Source organism: Mastigoproctus giganteus, chromosome 8, assembly GCF_048544385.1.
Source record: "Mastigoproctus giganteus isolate SK-2022 chromosome 8, ASM4854438v1, whole genome shotgun sequence".
Classification (NCBI taxonomy): Eukaryota; Metazoa; Arthropoda; class Arachnida; order Uropygi; family Thelyphonidae; genus Mastigoproctus; species Mastigoproctus giganteus.
Genome location: NC_143582.1, coordinates 133,797,504 through 133,810,711, shown reverse-complemented (window position 1 = coordinate 133,810,711; position 13,208 = coordinate 133,797,504). Strand labels below are relative to the sequence as shown.

At 37.5% G+C, this 13,208-nt stretch overlaps 1 protein-coding gene across 1 annotated transcript in view; it reads left to right on the top strand.

The window, feature by feature from the left end:
* Positions 1-13,208, top strand: part of LOC150081830 (homeobox protein cut-like) — a 323,211-nt gene that overhangs the window by 89,365 nt on the left and 220,638 nt on the right. Inside the window, exon 4 of the mRNA XM_090379744.1 lies at positions 1,017-1,463. Coding sequence (XP_090235870.1) covers positions 1,017-1,463 — 447 coding nt within the window. The remainder of the gene's footprint in view (positions 1-1,016; positions 1,464-13,208) is intronic.

Below are 13,208 nucleotides of genomic sequence, written 5' to 3'. Positions count from 1 at the left end.
GGGGGAATGTTGGATATTTCCCATATTAAAATATTATGGTCACTGTTTGATATTTAGTGAGAAATGTTGACGTAGAAAGATGTCTCAGTAGCCTCAGAACCAGCTGCTAGTAGATAAGTGTTCTATCCAAAGTCTCGATCTATCTATAGATTGTTTTAAGTTCTCCAAAATAAGACAGTTTAGTTTGCTTGCCTGCTGCAGTAGCATGTATATCTGATCATCATATTCATTAGGCCCTCAACATACTCCCATTCTCAGTTTTGTTGTTCCACTTTTATTATTCAATATAGTGCCAGAATAAAGAATGGATTTATCAAGTGACCATATTAAATTATTATTTTTTTTTATCCTGAAAATTACAGTTATCCTTTGAATTACTCAAGTCTGAGAGACATATTTTTGCATATACACTAATTAACTAAATAAAATATACACATTATTGGGAACATTTTTTGAATTAATGTGAGTCTGTAATAGACCTGCATCTAGGACTCCAATGCTCCATCTTTTTTGGAGGGGGGGAGCCCTGTCCAATATGGCTATCATTTTTGCATAATCAGCTACTGTTGTATTTAATACACAGTATATGTACACGTGTAAACAACATTAAATGATTTTGAATGTAACTGAAAAATTCTTCAATTCCCTTCACTGCCAGAAGCCGAGGGGGAATAAAAAAATTAATGTGAACAAGTATATCATGGAAAAAAAAATGTAACAGTCATCTGATCCAGATGACTGTTACATACAAAAATATAAAACATACATTATTTATTATGGGAAAATAATTTCTGAGATTCATGTTTTGGCTATATGCACTAATTTTCAGGAATACATTAATAGCCTCACTTGAGGGATACTTGCATTGAGTGTTGAATACAATGCAACAGTATATCATTTCTTGTGCCTTTCATTTTGATTTATCAGCTGGAGGTTAAATTATAGTATAAAAGTAATAGTTTTTTATCTCAAAATTTCATTATAACATGTTTAATTTTCACATTCCTTGCTTTTAGACGAAGAGACTGTGCCCCTTGTTTTAGCACAGGATGCAAGCAACTCTCCCATTTCTACATTCAGTGAAAATGTTCATTCCACAAATATTCCCACTAAATCTTTCACACTATCTCCAAAATCTAAAATCAAGCCAATTGATGGTGCTTCCTTTGAAAAATTACAAGATTGCCTTAGGCATAACATTGACAGGTATGCCAGTGAAAGTTTGAATACTCATAGTATTTCTCGCTGTGTAAGAGAGCTATTGAGCATAAATAATATTGGACAACGTCTGTTTGCCAAGTTTGTCTTAGGATTATCTCAAGGTACTGTGAGTGAGCTTTTGTCAAAACCTAAGCCTTGGGACAAATTAACAGAAAAGGGCAGAGATTCTTACAGAAAAATGCATGCTTGGGCTTCTGATCAGTGCTGTGTTACCATGTTAAAAGCTCTACTTCCAAAAAAAGGTAAGTTGTTTTATTCCTCCTTGATCTTTACCATTCCTTGATCATATTTTTAGCAGCTGAGATTTTGTTTTGATAACAGGATGTGCAATACTGTTTATGTTTATATGCTTCTGTCAAAGTTTAGATGATATATGAGTTTTACATTTCTGAAAAAATTGGTGCTTACCTAAATATTTACAATTTTTAAAAATGATTTGCTAAGAGATTGTAACCGAACCCTAAAGAAATCCAGAGGAATTCACAAATAAAAATTAAATTAGATGCCAGAAGAGTCTGAACATGCAGACTCTTTGTTATTGTTGCATTAAGAAATTTCAGGACTTTTTCTGTATGTCCACATCGCTCAAGACTGACTGTCTTGAACGATGTATTCAATTTGCTTTAATCACATAATATGATTTTATCTTCTTCTTCAGTCTAAAACACAAAAATAAATAAATAAATAAAAATACTGAGGGGTGGACCCAATAGTATTTCATTAAGCATGTCAAATGTGCAGCCTGATTATATTCTTTTGGTGGCCCATGTCACCAAAAGAATTTTATTATTCAATATAGTGCCAGAATAAAGAATGGATTTATCAAGTGACCATTTTAAATTATTATTTTTTTTTTATCCTTAAAAATTGCAATCTTGCAATCTCTGGTTGCACTACATGACATTTTATAATACTGGCAGAAAAAGAAATATACTAAGTATGATACACAGTTGTTGTTTTGGATTTTCTAAATTGAGTGTTATAGCTAGACATCAATTGTTTATAAGAGTAATTAGCCTTTATCTTCTTTATTCAAGTTAGACAATTGTCCAATTATATTTCTGTGTGTGTGTGTGTGTGTGTGTGTGTGTGTGTGTGTGTGTGTGTGTGTGTGTGTTTAACCGATATAAAATTCATATGATGCTGTTTGTTTTTTTTTTGTTTTGTTTTGTTATTTGGTTTTTAGGAGCATTAGCAACTATGGCCATGTTGCTCCGGGGATATGCGGTGGTCATTCCCTGACCTTTCCACATCCTCTGTATTTGGTGGTCACGGGCTCGAACCCCAGTCTAATCAAGAAGCATGTGCTATGCACTGCTGCTCCTGCCCACCTGGCTACGGAGGCACCATATGATGCTGTTATTGGCAGCTAAGTGTGAGATGGAAAATAAGTGAATGGTTTCAATGTATTTATTCAGTTACACCACTCTGCACGTTTTTCAATGTTTGTAAACTAAGGCTGTTTTTAACTCATTTTTTATGCTGAATTCAGAAATGTTATTTGTTTTTTTTTTCTGTCATGTACCATTTTTTTTTTTTACAAATCAGTTAAATTTATGTTATAAGTTGTATTATTGAATGTAATAAGTTAAGAGTAAATTTTGGAAATTTGTAAACTTAATCTTCATATTGCCAACATTGCCTTCAGTCATTTGTTTCTTGACCTCGAGAGCACCATGCAGCAATATTTATCAACATGAGCTCAGTTTATTTTTGAGGCTATCATGTCAACCTTGTGCAGAAAAATGAGTAAAATGTCTTCATGCAAGTGTTTGAATAATCCAAACTTATTTTGTTATATTTGTGGAAGTTATGTAGTCCTCAAGCAAAAACAAAATATTACAGAATTTGTAAAAAATGTGTATTGTGCTTATTTTGGAGTGAAATTCAGTGAGTATGATAAACAATGGGCCCCACATAAAGTTTGCCAAAACCTGTATTGAAGCATTGAAATTGTGGAAAAATGGTAAAAAGAAGGCAGAAAGAAAGCATTTGCAATTCCCATGATTTGGGAGGAGCCTACAAACCACTGTGTTATTTTTGCTTATTTAATGTAGAGAGTAAGAGAGTAATGCAAAGAGTAAGAAGGGCATAGTGTATCCTAATATTCCCTCTGCCATTAGACCAGTTCCACATGAAGATAACCTGCCTATTCCATATCCTTCAACTTATATTGGAGAATGTAGTAGTAGAGGGTGTGGCTAGCACATGGGATATTTTTCTCATGGTACAGACACAGAGAATGAGAACTAGTCCCTTACTTTTCTGAGGATGATTCCATGTAATAATATTATTAAATAAAAATGTGCAATAACAGCATTGTTCTCTGTATTTTATGATATTTCATCAGACTTCAGTAGTGTAAAGATAATTAGCAACATATTTCGGTAAGATACCAAAGAAATATGACATAAAATTTCTTGTTATCAAGATTATTCAAAATTCTTCTGACAGAAGACCACTGGAGACATTGAGCAGGGTGTACTTGGATGGTAGGAGGTGGTTTACCAAGATCATCAATAAAACAGTTAGAAGAAAAGTAGGATTCTAGTAAGTTGACTTTATCTGTAGCTGGTTTAATGTAGGTGGGAGCACAGATGGAAAAAATTCTGGTCTCTTTGGCAACAGACCAGAATGCTCAACCACTGTTTGGACAAGAAGCAAGTTTTCTACTCTTAGGCTGTTCAAAATCTAGTTTGGACTGATGAATAACTACTTTATAATTGTTGGGAGCTTTAATGTAGACAGAAAATTAACCTGCAGATTTCAATGCAAGCTGCTCAGAAAGTTGGACTGAAGAGAGGAAGTCAGTGAGTTCCAAGTGATTAGTGGAATTGGGAGATCGATAGAGGCAACAGATGAATTTGACAAAATGGGGTAGAGAGATATTAAGCAAAAGAATATCGAAAAGAGGACATCCCAAATTATTGTCTCTGGCAGGCAATATCAGAGCAAAAAGTGGAGTCATACAGCAAATAATTAAGACAACTGAAATGAACAGTGGATGAATCAACTGATAATTGGTATTCTGTCAGAAAAAGTAAATTGGACTTGGCAAACTGTAATTGGAAATGGACATTGTTTAATTGAGACTGCATATATTTGCAAAATGATGGGAGTTTTAGATCTTTTTCCAGATATAAGGTGTGGCAACAAAGTTCCCGGACTGATGCTGTTGTGGCCATGTTTGATGAGATTGAAAATAAATGGAAGTGATATTTTTTTGGACAGACTTCTGCCAACAGATAATGGTACAGAGATTTCCAGTAGACTGACAGGTTCCAAGTAACCACAGTTTTTTTAGTAGGGTTAATGTTCTATATCAAATTTTTCTTTAAACTGGGAGAATCTGCAAGAGAAACATATGAAATGTTAAAAACTCTATGGTGATGAAATGTTAAGTTGTACCAGTGAGTTTGAATGGTACGAGCAATTCAAAGATGGATATTTGGATGCTTGTGATGACTTAAGAAGTGGGCATTCATCAATCTCTCGAAATGAGGACAGAGCTGCAAAAGTTTGGGAAAATGCAGCAAGAGATAGTTGTTTGACCGCAATGATGGCTCATGAGTTTCATATGAATAAGGAGACAATTTTTAAAATTCTACATGAATATTTAGGAAAATGGCAGGTCTGTGCAAAATTTGTGCCACATAGCCTCAAGGTTGAGCAGAAGGAAAGGAGAGTGTCATCATGGGAAAAATTCATCCAGACTGGTCAAGGCAATTCTAATTTCCTGGACTATATTATCACTGGAGATAAGTGTTGGGTGTTTTAGTACAACCCAGAGACGAAGCGTCAGAGTATGCAGTGGACTTCAAAAATCAACAAGGCCCAAAAAGTGTTGTTTACAAAGTTCAGGATCAAGACAATGCTGATCATGTTTTTTTGAAAAACATGATGTGATTCACAAGAAATTTGAACTTGAAGGGCGAAGAGAGTCAATACTGCATTTTACGTACAGGTGCTTTAAAGACTGTTGAAGGGCATTTCCTGGGTGAGGCTCCAATTTCAAAAGAAAGGATGCTGATTCTTGTTTCATGACAATATTCCCCCAATTCCACACTTGCCTTGAAGACATTTCTGACAAAACATGTCTTGTACAGATCCACCATCCATCCACCCTACTCTCCCAGTCTAGCACCAGCAGACTTCTTTCTCTTTCCCAAGGTGAAAGTTGCCTGCAAAGGAAAGAGCTTTTAGTATGTTGAGGACATAAAGAAAAAAATGTAACCACCAAACTGAACATCATCTCTTTGGATGCCTTCACTGAACTCTTTTCAGGAACTTTTAGAAAGGTGTAATAAGTGGATTTAATCAGGAGATATTTACTTTGAATAAAAATAAAATTGTTTTTGAAATTCTTCACTTTGTGTTCTTTTTATTGCATCAATCCAGGAACATTATTGACACTCCTCATTTTTTTTTTTGTGTCCATTACTAATACTAAATGAAAGTTTATTCAATTAGTTTGACTATTCATGATGTAGTGTGAAGCTGATTAACAGTTTGGTTCAGTGAAATGCCAAAGAAATATGAAATAAATTTCAGAAGATATATACTCCTGCCTAAAAGTTTCGAATCATGTTTCATTTTTCTTAATTTTCAAAGTTTTTATTAAAATATTTTCTATTATATATAAAAATCAAAACTTAAATAATATTTAAGAAATTTCTAGAATATTTGAGAAATGTGCAGAAGATGTTGAATGTGGTAGAACATTCTAGAAGATGCTTTAATGTTTGACTCTTGAATATTCTAGAAAGTGAGAGTACTGTATCAATATTATAGAAAATTGAGGAATAAGAGCTTAAAACTTATAAAATCGAACATTGTTCAGAAAGAGTGTTTAGTGTAAGTTTTGTGTATTTTCAGGGCCAGATTAAGGATGAAATCGGCCCCCCCGGCCACATTTAACTTTAAGGCCCCTTTAATATATATATAAAAACTATTATTAGTATTAGAATTTTTTAGCACTACTTCAGAAAATATTTACACAGAATATGAGGCTCCTCTTCGGGTGAGGCCACTGGCCATGGCTGGTTTGGCTGTAGCATTAATGCTGCCCTGTGTGTTTCGTTATAAACATGGCAAGAAATAAGGAATTGAGTGTTGGAAAAAAAAAAAAGAAGTGCTATTATAACTCTGTAAAAAGAAATTTTTTTGATGAAAAGTGTTGGCAAAAAACTAGGTGTTTCATTTAAAGGAGACAAGCTACTATTCGATGATTCAAGGAGATTGGCAGTTTAAAGGACAGATCATGATCAGAATGACTGCAAATAACAATGGAAGCACAAAATAAGACCATGATACTGATTTTTAAATGCAACTGATGATTTACTGTACCTGCAATCTGAGTTGAGTTGAGTTCATTAGGAACAGAGAAACTCCTGTGTACTGAAATCCACTGAAACTTTCTTAAACAAGCAGGACTTTGTATGTAGTGAGCCACAAACCCTTATTAAAACCAAATAAAAAGACATGGGTTAAGAGCAATCTAAATTGGACAATGGAAAAGTAGAAAAATGTACTGTGAACAGATGAATCCAAGTTTGAAATTTTTGGATCCAAGCATAGAGTTTGTGAGATGATCAACTGAAGAAAAAAAATTATGCCACATTGGTTAGTGTCTACAGCAGTGGTTTTCAAGAAGGGTGCTGCAACAACATTGTAGGGGTGTCACATAATTTGGGTTTAAGTTACTTAAACTTATTTTTTTTTAAATTTATATATTTATTTCAATATAAAAAGGTGTACAGTATATATTGTATACCTTTTTAATTTTGTGGCGATGTATATATTTAGTATATTGATGTTTGTTTATTTTTTTATGTAGACCCCAAACACCATAAAACCCCTATAGGTTTTATGTAGAACCTATAGTACTTAGTACCGTGCTTGGGTTGGAGGTTGGGAAAACGAAAGAAGATATCTGTAGACTGTAAATTTCAAGAAATACGTATGAAGAAAAGTTGTTCCAGAAAATGGCAGTTGAATGAATAAACAAGGAAGATTAAAAGTTGGTTCTGTGAGTTTGAAGTTAGACAGTAAATGGATGTTGGCTGGTGGTGGCACATGTTCGGACTGTTTTGAAAGAGAGAGCGGGATTTATAGAAGCCAATTCAGAAGAACAGTGCCCATGGAAATATCTGTAGAAGAGGCATGCAGCAGAAATAGTACGTCTATGAGACAGCGAGTGGAGAGACTCTGTTAAAGATGAATCATTAATTAATCTAACTGCCCTCTTCTGAATGGAATCAAGGTAGGGCGGATTTGTGATTTGTACAGAGTGAGCAGCTGTTTGGAAGAAAAGTAATGCCGAGAGCAAAAGAGAAAGCTAAGTTTTTTAGATGTAGAAGAAGCAATATTTGTAATGTTCATGTGCCAAGAGAGATTTGAATCCCCAAAAGAGATATATCATTTTGCCTAGAAATTGGGGTACCACCAAAGAAAAGCATAGGAGCAGAAGAATCCTTTTTGTGAGATATTAGTAACTCTGTATAAAGAATAAAATCATTATATAAGTGTATAATTTGTATTATGAATTGTAATTTTGTTTATAATTATATTATTATAATAACTATGATATAACATATTTTTTTAATATTATATATATATATATATATATATATATATATATATATATATATATACAGCGAAAGAGAAACGGATCTAACAGGCAGAAAATTGAGTAGGGGAGCCATTATCAAAAATAAGGTCGAAAACCACTGCCTTAGATAGAGGAGATGGATGTGGTGCCAATTATTTTTGTTCTCACGATCAAATGTGGTTTTTACCACATCTTGCTCTCCTTAAGCAAAGTGGCAATATTGCACCAGGTGATGAGTCGTATGCCACTTGGTAATGTCCATCTTTATTGGTTCATATCTGAGTGGTCAACTTCATTATACTAAGCATTCAGAGAATTTTAGATTTTGTGCATCTATGATAAATTCAATTGAAAATATATTTGCATCTTGGCTAGAAATCACTGCCAATATCATGCATTCTGTTTGGCAGCATATTTTGTCCCATTTGGCAAATGATTTCACTGATTTTTGAATTGCAAGTTCAGACAATTGCTGAAGACATTGTGAAGATTGGAAAAGACTTGGGATTCGAAACTGCACTGACTCACATGCAAATGACTTAGATGGTGCAACTCTTCTTGAAATTGACGAGCAAACTGCATATAAAGAAGAGGAAAACAATTCTGTAGTGGATAACACTGAAGTGGCACCAAAAGAATTGGAGAAAGTTTTTCAGGGGGGGGGTTTACATGGCCTGTCAGGTGATTACGAATGGAGATCTGAATGTTGAACATAGCATCAAGATATGGCAAATTTTACAAGATAGGATTTGAAACTAAATCCTATCTTGTATAGATAGGATTTAGTTTCAAATTGATTTGAAAGAGACAATTTCACTAGACTTCATTATTGAAATACCTAAATAAACAATAAAGCTTTTTTACCTTTTCATTAATAAAATTTTTGCAATATTTTTTATTTCAAATCATTTTAATTGGCTATCAAGTGTAAATTGTTTATAGATTTATTATAATTTGTTTATATACTGTTTCTCTGGTACGCATTCAATTAAAAACCCCTTATAATTATACCTCAATCAGCACGGTTTCACATAACATGGAACAGTTTCGGTATCAATTATCAGTGCTATGCGGGGTATTGTTGTATATATATTATTATTATTATTATTAATGATCGTATATTATTTCTCTCTGATTGGGGGTTCCACCTCGTGACGGGTATTGCTACCAAGTACACAGCGTGGTTGTTATTATGTCTGGTGTTACTGTTGATAGAGGAACTCTCTGACTAACCTACAGGTGTTCAGGATTGCAACTTTCTGGTGTTCCTTGTAGGTGTTGGCTGGGAGAAACTTGTAGGTGTTCGCTAGCTACTGCTGCTAGGCTGTTATGTAGAGTCTTTGGCACCATACCTGTGGTTGACACGATGATCAGGATGGTCGTTACTTGTTCCATATGCCACATCTCTTTGATCTCCTGTCTTACATTCGTGTACTTGTTGATTTTTTACCCATGGGTTTTCTGCACGTTTCCAGTGTTGGGTACCGCTATGTCAATCAGATAGGTAGTCTTTTCCTTCTTGTCCACAAGGGTTATGTCTGGTCTGTTGTGCAGAATTGTCCGATCTGTTATTATGGCGCAGTCCCAGTACAGCTTGTGGGTTGGGGTCTCTAGTACTGCCTGTGGTTCATACTTGTAGTATGGTACACTTTCTTTGGTCACTGGTATTTCCTCACTAGCTTCTGATGTATTATCCTTGCTACCTGGTGGTGTCTATAAGTGTACTCAGTCTGGGTGATCACCTTGCACCCCGCGGTAATGTGTTGGATCGTTTCTGAGGCCAGGTGGCATCTTCAACATAAATCATCGGACACTCCAGGCTCCTTGGTGATGTATTTTCTATAATTTCTGGTCTTGGATGGCGAGCATGAATCCTTCAGTCTCGGGGAAGAGCATCCCACTCGTGAGCCATGATGGAGATCATTGTAGTGTCTGCCATGGAGTGTCTTCTCTGCCCATCTTTCTAGCTTCGTTTGTACCTCCTGGTTGGAGGGGGGGGACTCCTTGCTTAAGTTGAGTGGGGTATACCACTTTTCTATCTTCGTTATGGCCTGGTGGAGTGCTGTTGTGTATTTCTGGAAGTAATCCTTTGGGTTAACTATCGCTTCGCTGTCTTCTGTTGCTCAATGAGGTCTATCAGTCCCCTTCTTCCCTGTCAATTTTCAGTCTACATGGCAGATCTCGGTTGGTGTTGGCGGCTCTTGGTCATAATTGTCCTTCTGATATCCTCCAGCTCAGTGTTAGCCCAATCTATGACCCTGAAGGAGTATGTTAGCACTGGGACTGCATAGGTGTTTATGGCTTTAACTGTGTTCCCTCCATTCAGCTTTGCTTTCAGCAGGTTTCTGAGCCTCTGATGGTATTTTTCGGTCAGGCAGGCCTTAATTTCCTTGTGCTGTAACTGCTGAGCCTGCATCATCCCCAAGTATTTGTAGGCCTCTCTCTCTCTCTGCCATGACTTCGATCTCTTTACCAGTGTGCAGCTGGTTCACTAATTTTCCCTAGTGCAATCCATGGGTCTTGCATTTGTCTAGACCAAATTCCATCCTAATATCACTGCTGAATTCTTTGGTTATCTGGAGTAGTTGCTGGAAGTGCGTCTCAGTTCTTGATATCATCCATGTACATCAAGTGGGTGAGGGTGTACAGGTTCTTCCTTCCTTCTTTGAGGTTATATCCGTACTTGCTACTGTTGAGCATAGTGGATAGCGGGTTAAGGGCTAGACAGAACCACAATGGGCTCCCTGAAAGATTCCTTTCCTGATTGGGATTGGCCTGGTTGTGATGTTTTCGATCTTAATGGTGGTACTCCATTTTGCCATTGTTTCTCCTAGGAAGTTTGTCACTATCGGATTGACTTTGTAGATCTTCAGCACCTTTATTAGCCAGCTATGAGGCATGGAGTCGAAGGTCTTGTGGTAATCGATGTAGGCTGTGTACATGTTGTGGCACTCCTTGTAGGCTTGCTCCATAACTGTGGCATCTATGGTTAATTACTCCTTGCATCATTTGCTCAGCCACTTGCATCCTTTCTGCTGGTTGGCCATTATGTTCTGGCTCTCCAAGTGGTCTGATATCTTCCTGGTTATGCAGCTGGTTAAGATCTTGTACATCGTTGGGAGGCAGGTGATTGGCCTATATTTCGCCAGGTTTTTTTTATATCTTCTTTAGGCTTCAGATATGTGATTCCTTCAGTGAGAAACTTCGGGATTGTCTCTGGGTGCCTCATCATTCGGGTGAACTGCTCTCTACCAGGTAACTTGTGTGTGCAAGTGAGCTTCTTGTACCGGTAGTTGTGGACGTTATCTATTCCCGTAGTTTGCCAGTTGTGAGAGTTATTGATTGTCTATTTTACTTCTTCTTCCTGAATCTCCTACCCTCTCATTTCTTGTACGTCCTTGATTTTCTTGCATTCTAGTTCTATCCAGGGCGCTTGGCTGTTATGTCTTACTTCCCTGCCCCATATGTTTCCCCAGAACTCAATCGTATTCTTCTCAGGTGGTCTGTTCCCTTCTTTCCCATCTTCTCCGAGACTCCTGTATTTGGATGGTTTTTGTATTTTGGATTTTAGGAGCATTAGCAACTAAGGCCATATTGCTCCGGGATATGCGTTTGGTCATTCCCTAACCTTTCCGCATCCTCTGCATTTGGTGGTGACGGGCTCAAACCCTGGTCTAATCAAGAAGCGTGCACTATGCACTGCTGCTCCTTCCCACCTGGCTACGGAGGTGCCACCGAGACTCCTGTAGAAGTCTCTTAGGTCCTCATCAAAGATTCGGTTGTTTATTTTCCTCTGGGAGCTCTCTTTGTATCAGCGTAGTCTCTTGCTGAGTGGTTGGTTGGTTGGTTGGTTGGTTTAATGGGAGTTTATTGGCACAAGGGCAACTAAGGCCAAATTGTGCCTGTCACAGTAATTCTGCTTGCTGAGTGCAAGAACCTGCTTGCACTCAGTGTAGTCTCTTGCTGAGTGCAAGGAGGTTCTGCTTCAATGTGTCCAAGTACTCTCCTATTCTCTAATTTTTTTGTCTCATGTTTGCTGTGGACACTGTCTCTCTTGAGGATGCTCTTCACTTTTCCAGTTAATTTCTTACTCCTATTGCCCTGTTGGTATTGGGTCAATTGGCCTATCTTGACTCTTAATTCTTCTATCTTCTGCTGAAGTCTTCTTTCCCAAGCTAGTGGTTCCTTCTGTTTTTGGTTCTTCTGCTGCTGGTCTCTTGCCTCTCTCCCATTAATCCTCATGGCAGCCCAATACATGACTGTGTGGATGGTCTCCAGTGTTGAAACATTTCTGTCAAGGTAATGTGGTATTATGTGCCGATTCAGGTGGTCTGTGGCTCTCCACAAGGTTCTATTTGGCCTCTGCTTCAGTATCATGTGAGTCTTTGTGGGGTCCATGCCTTTTAATTCTCTTAGGGCCTTCTTCCACTCATCCTCTACTCTGGATATCATGACCTCGTCTCTTTCCACTTCAGCTGCTGTGGGTTGTATTTCTTCTTGTTGCCCCTCCTCTGGTTTGGTGGTGGTATGTTCTTCCTCCTGTGGTTCCGTATTCTCTAACCTTTGTAGTTGATCGCTCACGTCCTGCTTGATTTTTTCCAAGATTGCAGGAGCTATCAGGTTCTTCGTGACAATGGTCCTTCTCTGGTCTGCTATTCCGCTGTTCAGTGACCTAAATATCCAGGAATCGTTCCAGCCACTTGGTATGTAGTCTCACCCTGTAAGTTATCATAATGGTCTCCAGCTGCATTATTTTGTAATATGCTTACATGATGTACGCATGAAGTGGAGCATCATTTCAATGCTTCACTTCATATGTTGGCGTTTTCTTCCATCCTGGGTGGTCATTAGCGCAGTTGTGCAGGAAGCACTTCCAGTTGGTGGGGCTGGATGGTCTTACCCTTCCCTTGTGATTGCCATACGGGGGACAGTGCCACTCGCTCCACTGTCTTCGTCGGGAGACCGTCTCTGATTTTTCGAACCGACCCCTCTGCCTAATGTCTGAATGCGAGTGACTTTATCCTGCACCATACTCGATGCAGTATGATTAATATTTCTCTGCGACATCATCCATCCATGGAGGGAGACCTTTAAGCTTCAGCTTATGTCTAGTGGTAGTTCTCGGGAGTGACACCAGATGGCGCCACAATCTACATTAGCGCCCGCTCCGACCTTGGGGTAGGTAGGTCCCTTGGAGCAACTTTCATGATGTTTATTTATTTTATTAATTTTTATTACTATTAATTAATTAATTATTATTATTATTATAATTTATTACTATTATTATACCGGTCTCCCAGGGTGATGGAGCCGTGTTCGCTTCCGCCAAGGCGGTACTCGAACCTGGGTTGGTCCACCAGGCTGGTAGTCCAGTGTC